The sequence below is a fragment of the Corvus kubaryi genome, unplaced genomic scaffold (genome assembly GCF_017639235.1).
Source record: "Corvus kubaryi isolate FWS band 111438036 unplaced genomic scaffold, C.kubaryi_AGA036_p1.0 66, whole genome shotgun sequence".
In the NCBI taxonomy this organism is placed as follows: domain Eukaryota; kingdom Metazoa; phylum Chordata; class Aves; order Passeriformes; family Corvidae; genus Corvus; species Corvus kubaryi.
The window spans coordinates 21,139,738-21,154,408 of NW_024582054.1; the positions used below are offsets into that span (position 1 = coordinate 21,139,738).

A 14,671-nucleotide genomic window follows, 5' to 3' on the forward strand; every position below is an offset into this window, starting at 1 on the left:
GTGAGACTAAATACAGAAGTGCCCTACAGATCACGGTTGAAAACAAGGTCATATTTTGACTAAAAGTACAACAATTTTGACAGCGGTTTAGGATTCCAACTACAGTGTTATTTACCTTTTAAAGGCACATGAAACATCATGGCTGCTAGCATGCCTGGATGAAAACTGGAAAGCTAGTTCAACCCAGCCAGAATCCCCCTTTGGTTATCTGAGTGTTTAACATATTTTAACATTGCACATTTGAGTCTGAGTCACTATTGTTTGCAGCAGATTCACAGAAACCTATGAACTGTAACAAAGGTGGGATTTCTGTCAGTATCACTTTGCTCATGGACCCTCCTGAGACAGACCATGCAGAGGAGCAGAAACATAAGCTGTGACACTGTGTTGGTACTCAGCTACTCGGTACAGGATGAGGGCAGCAAAGCATCATTTTCTGACTCACAGAGAGGGCAGGAAGCAGTGGATAGCTACTCCAGGCCACCACGATGGCCTCAGTATCCAGCAAGGCACAGAGGGTGCCAGGACAGGGAGCACCTTCTCTGACAGGGAAGCAGAAGGGAGGCAGACTTAGGGGAGTCTGCTACAGTTTCTTCCTACTCACTGCTTTATTAAGATCTACTCTTTCACAGGGTACACATCTTCTGAAGGAGAGAGAGTATAGTTAAAACTCCTGAAGGGAAATGGAGCAGATTTGGAAGAAATGAGGGAAGACATACTGGAGGAGGGCTGAAAACATGGGTACCTGGGGCTATGGAATTAAGACAGATGGCACCACAACACTGATAACTTGAAGTCTCCAACAGCACTCTGTTGATTTCACGTGTACATCTAGTTTAGCACAAAGATAGCAATTTAAAGAAAAAAACCCTCAGAATTATACATTCCAGTCTCAACCCAGTACAGCCACAAAATTACAGCTGTGCTTATGCCCATAAGAGGTCCCCAGACAGTTCAGAACTACATGTCTACACTGCAATTTTACTTGTTATACATCATCATTTTTCTCTCAAAGATATCTAAAAACTAAACTTTGTTTAGGGATGTGTATCACATTACTGAGCTCTTGCACTAAGCTGAGTAAAGAAGCGTTTAGCACAGTAATCTCAACCCTAGCCAAGACAAAGACGGGTCTCCTGATGCTACATATTTTTGCACTGGCTGCATACAGGTAAAATACACTAGCAACAATTAACAGAAATAAAAGAAAAACCTTACTTTTCTACATAGGACAGCATACAGAATATATAGTATTCATTCCATTTCCATTGTAACTAATAATGTGAAAGATATGTTTCTAAGGAGTAGGTAGTAACAGGTGAACACATTTCTTCAAGTAGGAGGGAATTTGTCAAAGGAGCTATTACTTAGAATTAAAATCACTAAAAGGGAAATTTAAACAGGAGGGTTAAGAAGGTAGTAGAACATGATACTGCTTATGAATTTACCTGTCCTATTAGACACACATATTTATACCTAATAGTATAACAACCCTAGTGTGGTAATTTTAAGAACAATATTCTACCAAGAAAATTTTCTAAGCTTTTCAGGAATATGTCTGAATGTATACATAGTTTTGGAAACAATCTTTATTTAATTTCTAAAGCAATTTATGAGAGTAATGTCTGTCCCCCAACAGTAATGCATTTTACACCAGTTCATATTTAAACCTAACTTCCCTCAACAAGCAGATGGATGATTTTTTTTTCACATGCCCGATTCACCTGAGAAAAGGAAGACTGAATGCAGCCATTGACAGAAGGGCTACCCAAAGCAGACACATTTCTGGACAATGCAGCACATGCAACATCACACTGTGCATCCCCAGACAGACTGTACATTTGCTTCTTTCAAAGAGGTGAGTGTTGAATCATGTTTCAACACAACTGCTTTGTCCTTCACCATTACTGAAATAGTATGGCACTTCTCAGACCTACCTGTTTCCATGAGGTTACATATTATCATTACTACGACTAGTAAGAACAGATGCCTCATTATAGATATTGACCTCTAACCTGCACAGCAAGCACTGGCCCCAAGTGAGCAGTGCACAGGCAGCAAAGATGGGTTGGAGGCACTTGGAACATCACAACAGTCATCACCAGTACAGGTTAGAGCAGAGGATGAGAATGTTCTGAAATGCACTCCATGGGTTGAGGTACAGGTTACTGAAACTGCCCCCTCTAGACGGGGGAATTCCCCAGATTCCTAAAGTCTTAAGTCTTAGAAAGTTCTGGTCAAGAATCTGAGAAAGAGCCTTAAACAAACAAACAAGAAACAACTAAACTATCAAAACCACAACCTATCATACAAAAAGCTCAAAATACTTCAGCATACGTCACAAACACGAGTAAATGAAGTCTGAAGCTTTCCACTTCAGGATCCATTTTTACTCCAACAGCAGAGGGCTGACATTGCATTTAACGTCCCGCGAGTCCCTCTCACCTTTCCTTTTGGGGCTCAAGAAAGGAAAACGTTAAGTTAGCAGCAAACGTGGCATGTGAATGAAAGTTAAAGGTGACTAGTTGCAATTTGCTTAAAAGAGGAGTGTGACTCCCATGAATAAGAAACACAATTGTTTGAAACAATTCTTTTAGGGTCATCTGCACTCAGCCTTCCCCTGCTGAATCCTAACACAACTTTTTGCATGCAATTGCTCTGCTTGCATGCAAACTGACTTCAGCAGACACTGCATCCCCCTGAACTCTAAACATCACATGTAAGGACTGCTCCATTTCAAAGGCAGTAAACTCACATACTGAAATCAGTTACCAGGATACTCAAACTGCAAGAGTAGAGACTTATCTCAAAATTAATGCCATTCCTCGTATTTAATCTGACATTTATTTTTGAAATAAAGATGCCTGCCCCGTGAAAAGACGAGAAATGCAGTTCCAAAGATCTGAGCAACAGCAATTTATAGAAACAGTACATCAGCTCAGTCTCAATTCTTCTGTCAAGTTCAATTATTGCACAACTAACAATAATATGACATCAGGTGAAAAGCTCATTAAGGATGACTAGCAAATGAAACAGTCTTTTTCCCAACTAATTTTAGCAGCGGGTCAGATGTGTGGGATTATTAAAAGTATTTCTTCTGAAGTAAGCATAAGGTAATAATTAAAGTGTTTTTTTAACTTCTAAATAAATTGGGGCAACCCAATTCTAGCTATGGAAGGAATCCAATTTCCTTTCTTCTTTGGCAGAAGTCTTTTCTGTTTTAACAATCAGCCACTTGGCAAAAAAAGTAGCCATCTAATAGCCACACTTTTGCTCTTCAGAGTGGAATAGAGCACTTTTTTCTTGTGAATACTATTTTTTTAATACTCAGGCAGCAACAGTCTTCCCAAGATCCATCTGCAGTGTCCCACAAGCTTCTGTGACCACTACTATCCTTCAGAGATTCAACCTGGAATTTACAAAAAGGAAAGATAATTATCACATTTTGCACAAATTATGCTATTCCACGCACTCCTTTTGCTGGATGCCAATGGACAATGCCTACAATCAAGTCCTTTCTGCTTCCACAGTTCTCTCTCAAATGCAGTTCCACAGTCCTTCCAGACAGAAATAGCTTGAGCCTACATTTAGCATTCTAGCTAGCGGCTTAGGATCAGACAGTTGACAGACCTACTGAAGACAAGTGCCTTCAACAATCAGCAAAAGTGGCATTAAGCAAAGCTACAAAACTGTTAGCTTGATTTAACTCATTCTGAGCTGAAGCCCTTCCCTCTAAACTTGTGCACATCAGTGGAGCCAAGGAAAAAAAAAGTAGTAAGAATTCACCTTAACACTGAACTGAAATCTAGAAGCTATTAAATGTTTATTAAGTTTGTCACATTAGGAGAGACCACGCTGGCAATCACAGGAACCACAGTTTTTGAATTTATTGGCAGGTAGAGAACAGTTCAGATGTACAGCCTGCAGCTAGTCTGGACTGCAACATGTTTGGAAGTTCCAAACATGCCTGTCTCATCCATTCATGTGCATCCTTGCTGCTCTAACCAAGATTCTCAAAGGAAGAGAAAGAAAAAAGGAAGATATCATTTGTCCAGCTTCTTTCCCACATCTTATAGACCCAGAGCTGCAAATATACCCTGTACTTGCTAAGGATTCCTTAGAGGGTAGCCCACGCTCACAGGCTGTGGGAGCAGTCATAGAAGCTAAACTCGCACAGTGCTATTAAACTAGATTTTCTCCTTCTTACACACCACATGTCCCCTGTCTCTTCTTCATGCTGGTGCTTGGTGGCCACTCATGAGCTAGCCAACTAATTTCCATCAATCCTGCTTCCAGCAACATCAAGTTCACAACAGCCCAAACCCTACAGAGAGCACAGAGAAAATAAACAAGGAGACTACTGCAGGAGGAAGGGCAGCACTACCAATCAATCAGTGTCAGATACAAGTGAGCTCATACACTTGAGAGACATGGCAATTGGAATTTATGTTCTCCATGGCAGTACAAAAACAGTACGAGCAAGTCATGAGACTTACATAGTACAAACAGGAACTACCTTTTTAACTAGTTATCACAGAAGCAGCAACTCCAACAACCTCTACCTTCCTCTAACTGTACTGTGAACAAGGATCTTGTTCAACTTCCACCTTTTGGATGCAGGCATTTTCCCAGTCTATTAACGTTTATTGCCTCCTGGCAGCACTGTACTCTCCGTCTTCATGGAATGCTACAGGTTCCTAGCTTTTCAACATTTTAGTGCTTTTCTATCTCCTCCTGAAACTATTTTTAAAAAGTATCTTTAAAAGCAGATTAAGTTAATTGATAACTGATGCCAAGGCTGGAATTTGCAGGTGCACTGTTTCCCACATCTTAGACCTCTGAAGCAGACATTCTGGTTAGTGAAGGTGTAAAACTATGTGAATGTTTTGCAGAAGAGAAAACAAGACCTAAATAGCACTGGAGATAACGAAGTGCTCAATGGGCCACTGCTGAAGTCTATGGCCAAATGTGTGATGTTTTTTGAGCTATTTTTAATCCCTCTGCTGATTTTTCCAAGCATAAAAATTAAAAACATGCATGTAAAGCCATCCTTGAAAGGCTGGATTCAAAGTACATCTATTATGGCATTGTTAATGTATAAAGCATTATAGTTTGCTTTATTCAAATACAAAGCTCATGACTTCATAGCAATTCAATTAACTGTTAAAGCAAAAATAAAATATTATCTGAAGGTAAGGTCAAGGCAGCATTTTGTGCTACACTTAACCATTCTTCTTCAGTGAAAAGTCTTGAATCATGTCAAATCCAATACAATATATTATTCAGTTATTTGAAATAATTAGAGAGCAGACAAAAACTATGCAACTTGCATTATTTAAAAATAATTTAATTAACGATACAGTTATAAAGCTGTTAAACCTTCTAAGATATTAACAGCTGGATTTTTTAAGTTGTAAGTTTAGCCAGAAAAACAAGGTAATCATTACATGTTTAAAGCAATCAATATTGGTGGAACAAGCTCTCTAATGTTTTCTCTCCCAAAGGTGAAAATGAATTTACTGTTCTGCTCCTGCCACAGGTAAAATGCATGAATTTAGGAAGCCTGAAATTTGCACCCATGTGCATCCTAATCTTTAGCTTCTTGCAGCCATTCAGTTGGTAACTGCCCTTGGCTGGCTTCAGCATTCCTTGAGCAGCACATCAGCAGCACCAGCAGACAGCAAAGCTGATCCAGCCTAAACAGAAAACCACCATGGGTCAGAAACACAACGTGCCAACTCAACCATAACAAACCAGAGGGAGAACTTCATATGGGAACAACAGAGAGCTGAGGGAGGAAGAGCTGATGTTTAGAGTGACCACCACCAACCACCACCAGTCAGCATTTAAGCCACGTACTTCCTAGAACCTGGTGGCTGAAAGAAAAACCTGAAAACAGTGACCAGCACTGTTTCTCTATAAATTATGACATTGCAAACAAATTGTATGTGCTCTGCTGCAGAACTCAGTCAAATTCTTTATCCTTGCACATAACCTTGGAATGCAACTGCTATACTGGAAGATCCTTTCCAGTCTTCATAATATAAAACCTAAGCAATAGTTTCAGGCTTGAGTGCAAGTGAATCATTACAAGGAGACAACAGGTCAGATGAGCTTCTACAGGTACACTGGTGATAAAATGAAGACTAGGGAAAATGTGAGCCCTTTTCAGAAGGGAACAGAAGACTCAGTTAACTGGAACATGGAGGAGGCTGAGGTGTTAACAACTTTTTTACCTCATCTTCACCAATAGGTGTTCCAGCCACACCACCCCAGTCACAGAAGGCAAAAGCAGGGGGAGAATGAAGAACTGCCCACTGTAGAAGAAGATCAGGTTCAAGACCATCTAAAGAACCTGAAGATGCACAGGTCCATGGGAGCTGAGGGAACTGGTGGATGAGGTGGTTAAACCACTATACATCATATCTGAGAAGTTGTAGCAGTCCAGTGAAGTTCCCACTGACTGAAAAAGGGAAACATAACCCTCATTTTTATAGAAAAAAGGAAAACTCAGGGAACTACAGGCCAGTCAGTCTCACTTCTGTGCAAGGCAAGATCATGGAGCAGATCCGTCTGGAAACAACACTACCAAGCTGTGTGGTGCAGTCAATATGCTGGAGGGATGGGATGCCACCCAGAAGTGCCTTGACAGGCTTGAGAAGTTGGCCTCTGTGAACCTCATGAAGTTCATCAAGGCCAAGTGCAAGGTCCTACATGTGGGCTGGGGCAATACCAAGCACAAATATAGGCTGGGTGGAAAACGGATTGAGAGCAGCCCTGAGGAGAAGGGCTTGGGGGTCTTGGTGGATGAGAAGCTCAACATGACCCAGCAACTCAGCCCAGAGACTTTATAACACCTATATACCTAAAGGGACTCAAGGAAGCTGGAGAGAGACTATTTACAAGGGCATGTAGGGATAATGACATGGGAGAATGACTTCAAACTCAAAGAGGGCAGGTTTAGATTAGGTAGAAATTCTTTACCGTGAGGGCAATGAGGCACTGGAACAGGCTGCCCAGAGAAGCTGTGGATGCCTCATCCCCAGAAGTGTTCAAGACGAGGCTGGATGGGGCTTTGAGAAACCTGGTCTTGTGAAAGGCACCTGTCTACAGCAAGGAGGCTGGAAAAAGATGATCTTTAAGGCCCCTTCCAACCCAAACCATTCTTTGATTCTATGACTTAAATTAATAGTTACTTAATCATACACAATTTATTTCAAAACTCCTTGAGCATTCCTACTGCACTGATATGTAACTGACACACTTGCACTAATCTCCCAATACATTTATGTGTATTTAATACTGCTACTGTGGGATTCCTGGCATTTCAGTCCTCCTATGATCAAGAGTACTTTTGATGTCAAGCAGTATCTGCTTCTAGATCAAAGGCTTTGCTACTCAATACGGCTTTAAATAAAGCTTCTAAGTTCTTATAGTTGTCAAGAGTAAATGCAACACCTAAAATAAAAGCAAAGGAAAACAAAAAGTCTGAATTTGAGTTAGTTTTTGTCAGTCTTACTTTAGAAAACTTTTTTGCATCAGTTGACAGAAAAGGTTCTCAGGCAAAACTACTTCATAAGGTCCCAGTATCTAAAAGCCTATCACAGAAAAACATTCTGTACCACAGCCTCAGTGGGACTATCCATGACAGTAGGCAACAAGGCCAAGATGCAATAGAGGATTCACATATGTAATACAGCTATCTAATAAAACTAATATGCCTGAAGTCAAACTTCCCTGCAACAGCAGGGCAGTACAGTAAGACTGGAAGTGGGGATTATTTTAACAACGTGTGATGAACAGGACTAGGGAACTGATCTGGTGTTAGTAACTGTGCTACAGAAGAGCAAGGGATAAGTGATATTAAACCAAATCTTTGTGAGTCAATGTGTTAAAATGATTGCACCAGTACAGTTGACAGAGAGAAGCAAGGTAGCATGAAGACAGAAAAACTGCAGCAGACGACAGAAACAGGCAGCCAGAGCACAGAAATGTTCCACTAAGGGACGTGCTCCAACCTCCTGGAAAGGGCTCTAATCCTCACAGCCTCTGTGAAAGCCCTGAAGAGCTTTGCTTTTGATAGTAACAACTACCAGAGCACCTCTAAGAGCAGTGTCAGTCCTATTAGGTAACAAATGGGTTTCAGTATGATCAGCTCTATTATCCACATATATATATATATATATCACGACCAGATATGCTTGCTGATTAGTGCATTTACTCAAGTAAGTTCATTCAAAGACCCATTTCAGTTTCTCTTGTAAGGTAAGTGGCAATCCTCAGCTGAAACAAATCAAGATGAAGGCAGAGGAAATTCTAGATAAAGGTTGCCCTGCTTTACTTGGACAGTAAAGATTCATTGCATATGCTATCACTGTCTTCATCATGGGGAAACTATCTATTAAATTACCATAGTCAGAAAAAGGAGTATCACGGTGTTAGGAATGGGAAAATTTCCATGGAAATAGTCAAAGCTGAATCATCTGCTGCAACTGAAGAAAAATTACAACATCTGGATATTTAGAAAGGTCCCTGAAGACAAATCAAACTAAAATCTGTTGAAAATAAAAACAGCTGATCAGAAGCTTTAAAATACACCACTTCACTTGACACTCAGTTACAAACACCCAGGCAAAACTGAGTACAAGTGAGAAAAACGAATTGGAAAGAGTATCCAGACTCAACATAATAAGCCCAAAATATTTTCCAGGAAACCAAGGAGACAAGCATTAGCAAGTTTGCAATTGGCTAGCAGGAGTGAACTGAAACAAAAAACTTTAGATGAGGGTGTGGAAATCTAGAGAAGAAACTTAAGACATCAGCTACTGAGAAAGCCAGCTGATGGAATCAGTCAGTACTTGGGCAGAACTGGACACCTGCTGCACCACAGAGTGGAAAAACACTGTCAGAGGTCCAAGCTAAGAGATTTCAGGAGAACTGCCTGCTCCAACACCTACACAATGCTGTCTCTTCCTGCATCACTCTGTATAACGTCTAGAAGCCAGATGTTTGAGTGACAGCTTCCAGCACAGAAATCTGCTAGCTGTGAAATCAGGGAATGGGATAGACACTACTGAAATTAAGATCTCCCATCTTCCTCACGTTAAGTATTATAGTAAGTGAGGACAAGGTGCTACAATTAAGTCGGAAACAAGAATGGCGGTCACAACTAAAGCACATCTTTAAGTGATCTCAGTCACGTGCAGGCATATAGTTTTCCCTGCTCAAATAAGCTTTAATTTTGATTGTAAGACTATACCAGAGCAGTTCTTCCATGTCTGCAGAGTACCAAAGACCTAAACATGAACTCTGCAAATTAAGTATGAAATTATTAGATTCCGACTCCACTGGCATATACAGATCTACAGAGCGCTTACTACTTTCTCCTGTAGCTAGGGAATGCAGCACCAATTTGTAAAATCCTAATTAGGTGAAGTTAACATCTAGAATTTCAGTATCTGAAGAGGTGCCAAATCTACATTTTCTAGTATTTGATAATTTAATAGATTTCAACACTTGCTGATTTTACTGCATTTCTCCCCTATATATAACAACAGCTTCACCCCTCAACCTCACTACTTTTGTGGTCAGAAAGGGATTTACTACGGAAAGAAGAAAATCTCTGAACGTCACTACATCCCTCTACCTCCTCCCTATGACCATCTCCAAAACACTACAGCTCCAGTTCATCCAGAGGGCCACCTAGACCGAGCCTGCACTGCTGCACTCATTGGCTTCAGCCACCCAAGTGTGCTGCTAAGGTGCAAGTCCAGCGCAGCTCCTGCAGCTGCCTTTCTTTTACTCTCCTAGAGGTAGTACTAAGGGAATACTCCCAGGAAAAAGTAGAGATCTTGTTACCACTGACTCGTGGAATATATATTCCAGAGCAGCATGCAGACCAGTAATGCACTCTGTAGTGCATTACTGAAAAGGGTGCCAGTTTAGGACACGCTGATCCAAACATGCTCAACTTAAAGAGAGCAGAAACAAACTCAGCACCAAATAAAACATCAGCTTGTTTTTCAGTATTTACTAACACTGAAAATAAAAGCCATTTTCCTATCTATAACTAACTTTCTCTTTGAAGATCTCTATCTGTCAATGCTTTTCTGCGTTGATATAACCGACACCGCTTCCTCAGAGCGCTTCCAGACCACGGTTGTTCAAATTTAGTTTCCAATCTGAGTAAAATAATTGCACCCTTTTCATTTATGAAACAGTGCATAATTATTCGGTGTCTCACTGAGGGTTTCATTCACCATTTAATTCTCTCATTAGTATTCCCTGAGCATGTGAAATCCTTTTAGCACTTGTATTTATGTGCACTCACCAAAACTGAGAAATTTCATCACCTCTTCAATTTCAACCCATTTTCTTTTTTGCTTTCAGCTGATCCAGAGAGTTATTCTCAAGTACTATTAGCTTGTGCATATCATACAGAAATTAACTGAATACCACAGTTCAACTGTGGTAAAACTTCTTGCCCCTTCTGAAACACTAAGTTTCTAGGTGTACTGAGAGGGAAACAACAAAGGTAAGAAAGGTGCAGATAGACAAGAGAGGATCTGAAAGGACTGCCATGATGATGATCAAAGTGCTGGAGAACCTAGCCTACGAGGAAAGACTGAAGGAAGTTAGGTCTCTTCTCCCTGGTGAACAGAAGGCTCAGGGGACCTTGTCGCAGTATTCCCAGTCAGTATTCTTGTCACAGTACCTTTAGGTACTGTAGGGCAGCTATAAAAAGGACAGAGGTTCTCTTCTCACAAGAAGCCACGTGAAGATGACAAGGGGCAACAGGTATAAGTTGCACTGGTAGACATCTCAACACAAGATGTTTTTGCAACGAGAATCATTCACCAGGACAACCTCCCCAGGAACACAGAACAGTCCCCATCACTGGCGGTTTTCAAGAAGTGATTGGACAGAATGCTAGATAATCTCACCTAGGCTCCCTTTCTCACTTGGATAGATGGGACCATATGATCTTTGGAAGCCCCTTCTAACCTGGGCTGCTCTATAATTGGATGATTCTGAGCCTAAGAACAGCCCAATTGCATCCTGTAGCATGTTGCCTCAGAAAACACATCCCCTTTGATTTGTGCCAGTTTTATTGCAGCACAATTATTTCAACTTTCAGCATAATCTGAAAATTAGTTTCCTAATGGCAAACTCTGCATGAGCTACAGTAGTTCTATTAGTTTCACATACTCTTATCACTCTCAGTTTCATGTAACTATTAGGAGAACCCATTAAAAATATGATCTCTTCCTGCAGTGCTTATTACTGGTCTTTCCCGTCCACTCTCTATCAAGTTTCCTATTTTAGTTAGAACTACTTTCTAGCTTATAATAGGTTTCAATCTTGTCAAATTTAATTTGACATCTAGATCTACTGTAAAAAGCTACTTTTGCTAAAAAAATTAAACCAGCTTAAACAAATTATGTTGCTGATATACCAGTGAGTTCCATTTTCCCTTTCTCAGCTCGAAAGCAAAATTCATATCCCGCATCAGCAAGGCCTGAAGCAATTCCCATACTTCATTATGTATAACATGGCCACTAAATAGCTCAAACATCAACAGACAAAACTGCAGGCAAAGCTCCTGCCACCACAAGAAGTACCATTAGTTCACTGATCAGTGACACCTTACCTGAGATTGCAATAATTCAGGTCAGGAGTTGTATGTTACTAAGATTTGAGTGATCTTTGAGAATAATGCAAGTAGTAAAACTTTCTAAACTTTATGTCTCAAAATACTGACTGACCCTGCCTTCAGGTCTGTACATACAGATATTAAAGACCTAAGACTAGTGCAATTAAGCTGTTTAAATTTACCTTCCAACAGCAAGATTGCAGAGTTGGTGTCTGACATGAACTACAAAAACAATCATTCAAGTTTACAGCCTTGTTAATATATAGGGACACTTCCTAACACGGCTGAGTATTTCCTCCTCTCAACAAGGATCTCTCCTATCTTCTGGTAGTTTACACCCAAAAATGGATTACAGAAAGCAGATAAGCATTAGAAATATCAAGACCAGTTATACATATTTGATCTAAATAACAATCTTCTACAATGATGCACCATATAACTAAATCTCTTGCACGGCATTTCTTCTGTCCCTAGAAAACAGAAGCATTATTGACAACTTACAGATGGAAAACAAATTCCATTTCTAAAGGAGCTGCTAGCCACAGATAGCTGACAATAAGCTACTTACTGTTGTAAAGTATTTGAACCTTGATAGTGTGCCCCAGCCAAACCATTTTTAGTTATTTTTACCAGAGCCCTCAGAGAGTGAGCAGGCTGGAGTTACCCTCACCAGCTTCACCTGGCCTTCCACCTTCAGCTGCAGCACATCAGCCCCAAGAGGGTTTTTAAGCTCCAGTCTGAAGGTTCGAGGGGAGAGGTGGGCCAGGTTTATATCTGCTTCCTGTCCTTTGCTGTCTTGTTGTTTGCATTTCCTGGACTAACTTGGCTGCTGATCACTGGATGGGCTTTGTTGCTGTCATCATCTTAATGCTGCTTGCCTGGATCAGGAGCCCCACCTGTTAGAGCCCTCAGGAATTCATCAAGGACTGAAAGGTAAACTGTGCTAAATTGGAAAAGAATCGGGAAAGAAGAAGCTGAAAAACTAAATACCAAGACAGCAAGGAAGAGATAAAAAAGGACTGTGCTGCACTTGATTAAAACCAATCATATTATCAGGAAAAGCACGTGCAGAGCTCATGGACAGAATAGAGAAACCAATCGAGCAATGGGAGATCTCTTGCACAGCAATTGCAAAATGTATACGTACTGTATTATGTAAGTAGTGTAAAATGTATAAGTAGAGTAGTATGTAAAAGTAGGTAGAATGTAGAAGTAAGTAAAATGTGTAAGTACTGTGTTATGTAGACGTTGTAAGAAAATGTATAACTAGAGTGATATGTATAAGTACTATAATCTAAGCAAGTGAAACGTGTAAGTAGGTAGAATGTATAAGTAAGCAAAGTGTATGAGTAATGTATTATGTCAAAGTTGTGAGATGTGTGAACACAGGGGTATTTTAAACAATAAGATCCTTCTGTGTAATCATACTGATTCATTGATCAGAAGGCATGAGTTCCTGCAACTTACACTGCAAAATTGCTAAAACTTGTTCTAATAAGGTCATATACTCTACAGCGAGGGCAGTAGTACGTACCTTGTGCAAGCATGTTAAACTCCAAGAACAGTGCTATATGATAAAGCTCCATAGCTTCTTCAGCCCTAGTCATGTTTAGTTTTCCTGCTACAAGAGCCTGAACTTCACTTAAACTGCCCACTGAAGGACTGGAGTGCAAAACGGAGAGGTCCACCACATCTGTATACATACAGTTCAAAATGACCTTAGCGTATTTTTTTGGTATGATAGATTCATCCAATATAATTCTAGTTGGAGTTCGTAGAGTTCGGTCTGTGATTTCTTCACCCGTTCGTATCCTCCTCTGCAGCAAGTGACGGAAAAAGGGAGATCGTGATGAAATAATAGCTTTGTGAGCTCTGAGCTCTTCATCTAGACAGTTCTGACTTCCACCAAAAGTTTCAACTAAGTCAGAGTTGGATGAAAAGCTAAGAACCACATCGTAGTAGCACATATAATCAAACAGTGCGCGCATGTCAACATCTAAGGAATTTGGTGTTCCAAATTCTTCACTAAGCTGCACAAGAATATCAACATTTTGGAATCTTGAATCCTCCATTCCAAACTCGCCCGTATAAAGGTAGTGTAACAAAGCAGAAAACATAGGCATATCTATGCCAGCTGTGTTAATATCCATTATTATTTCTGCCCCATACTCTGGTGAGGAAGAAAGCAGCGTCTTAAAAAATGGACATCTGGCCGCCAATATCGCACGATGCACAGGAAAACAAGTTTCTTGAAATATTAAGTCTACATCAGTACAATATTTGTATTGATAAAGTTCAGCCATGTCTTTTTGTAGCGTCTTGGCTTCCGGTCTTGCCAAATTAGCTTGTAGATAAAGTTCCTTTAAGGCTGACGTTCCTTCGTATTCTTCTACTAATGCATTAACATCTCTGACATCCCAGCCTGAGAGGAGCTCGCGCATCTGCTTGGCATGGTCAGCAGATCGGCTCGATTTCCGACGCTTAATGAATTTCTTTTTGAGGGTGGCAAGGCCAGAGGTTTTCTTTTTCTTGTCTTGAGGTTTCTCATGGCCATGGTCAAGGCTATACAGCTTTGATTCACAGCCAAAACCTTGATGAGAGTAGGAGGATGTCCCTAAAAGCAAAAGGAGAATTGAACACATTTATTCTTTAAATTTAAAAGGAAGGTCCATAAAACCTAAATGCTCCATCAATGATACTGCAAGTTACACAGTTATTCCTTCTCCTCACATCAGATAATACAGTAACTGAAAACCTGACTGAAGCCTTTTCTGGCGATTAAGAACAAAGCCTTTTATTTGCATCTACAAAGCTCATAGTTTGCTGGATTTCAGGATGTTTTGGGGTATGGTTTTCTTTTGTTTGGTTGGGGTTTTTTAAAATATATTCAATTTTAAGAACTCAGTGGTGCCAGTTGATGTAGCTCTATAGCATATGGTACACTTATCTAAGCAGGAAGAGAGTACTGCAGTTGTAACATTGAAAGTGTAATTGTATTAACTTTTTAAATCCTAATAT

General features: G+C 40.3%; 1 protein-coding gene across 3 annotated transcripts in view; it reads right to left on the reverse strand.

The window, feature by feature from the left end:
* Nucleotides 1-14,671, reverse strand: part of BTBD7 (BTB domain containing 7) — a 56,295-nt gene that overhangs the window by 18,227 nt on the left and 23,397 nt on the right. For all 3 annotated transcript variants that reach the window (XM_042047741.1, XM_042047740.1, XM_042047739.1), the window contains one exon: nucleotides 13,188-14,267. In XM_042047741.1, coding sequence (XP_041903675.1) covers nucleotides 13,188-14,094 — 907 coding nt within the window. In that variant the 5' untranslated portion in view covers nucleotides 14,095-14,267. The remainder of the gene's footprint in view (nucleotides 1-13,187; nucleotides 14,268-14,671) is intronic.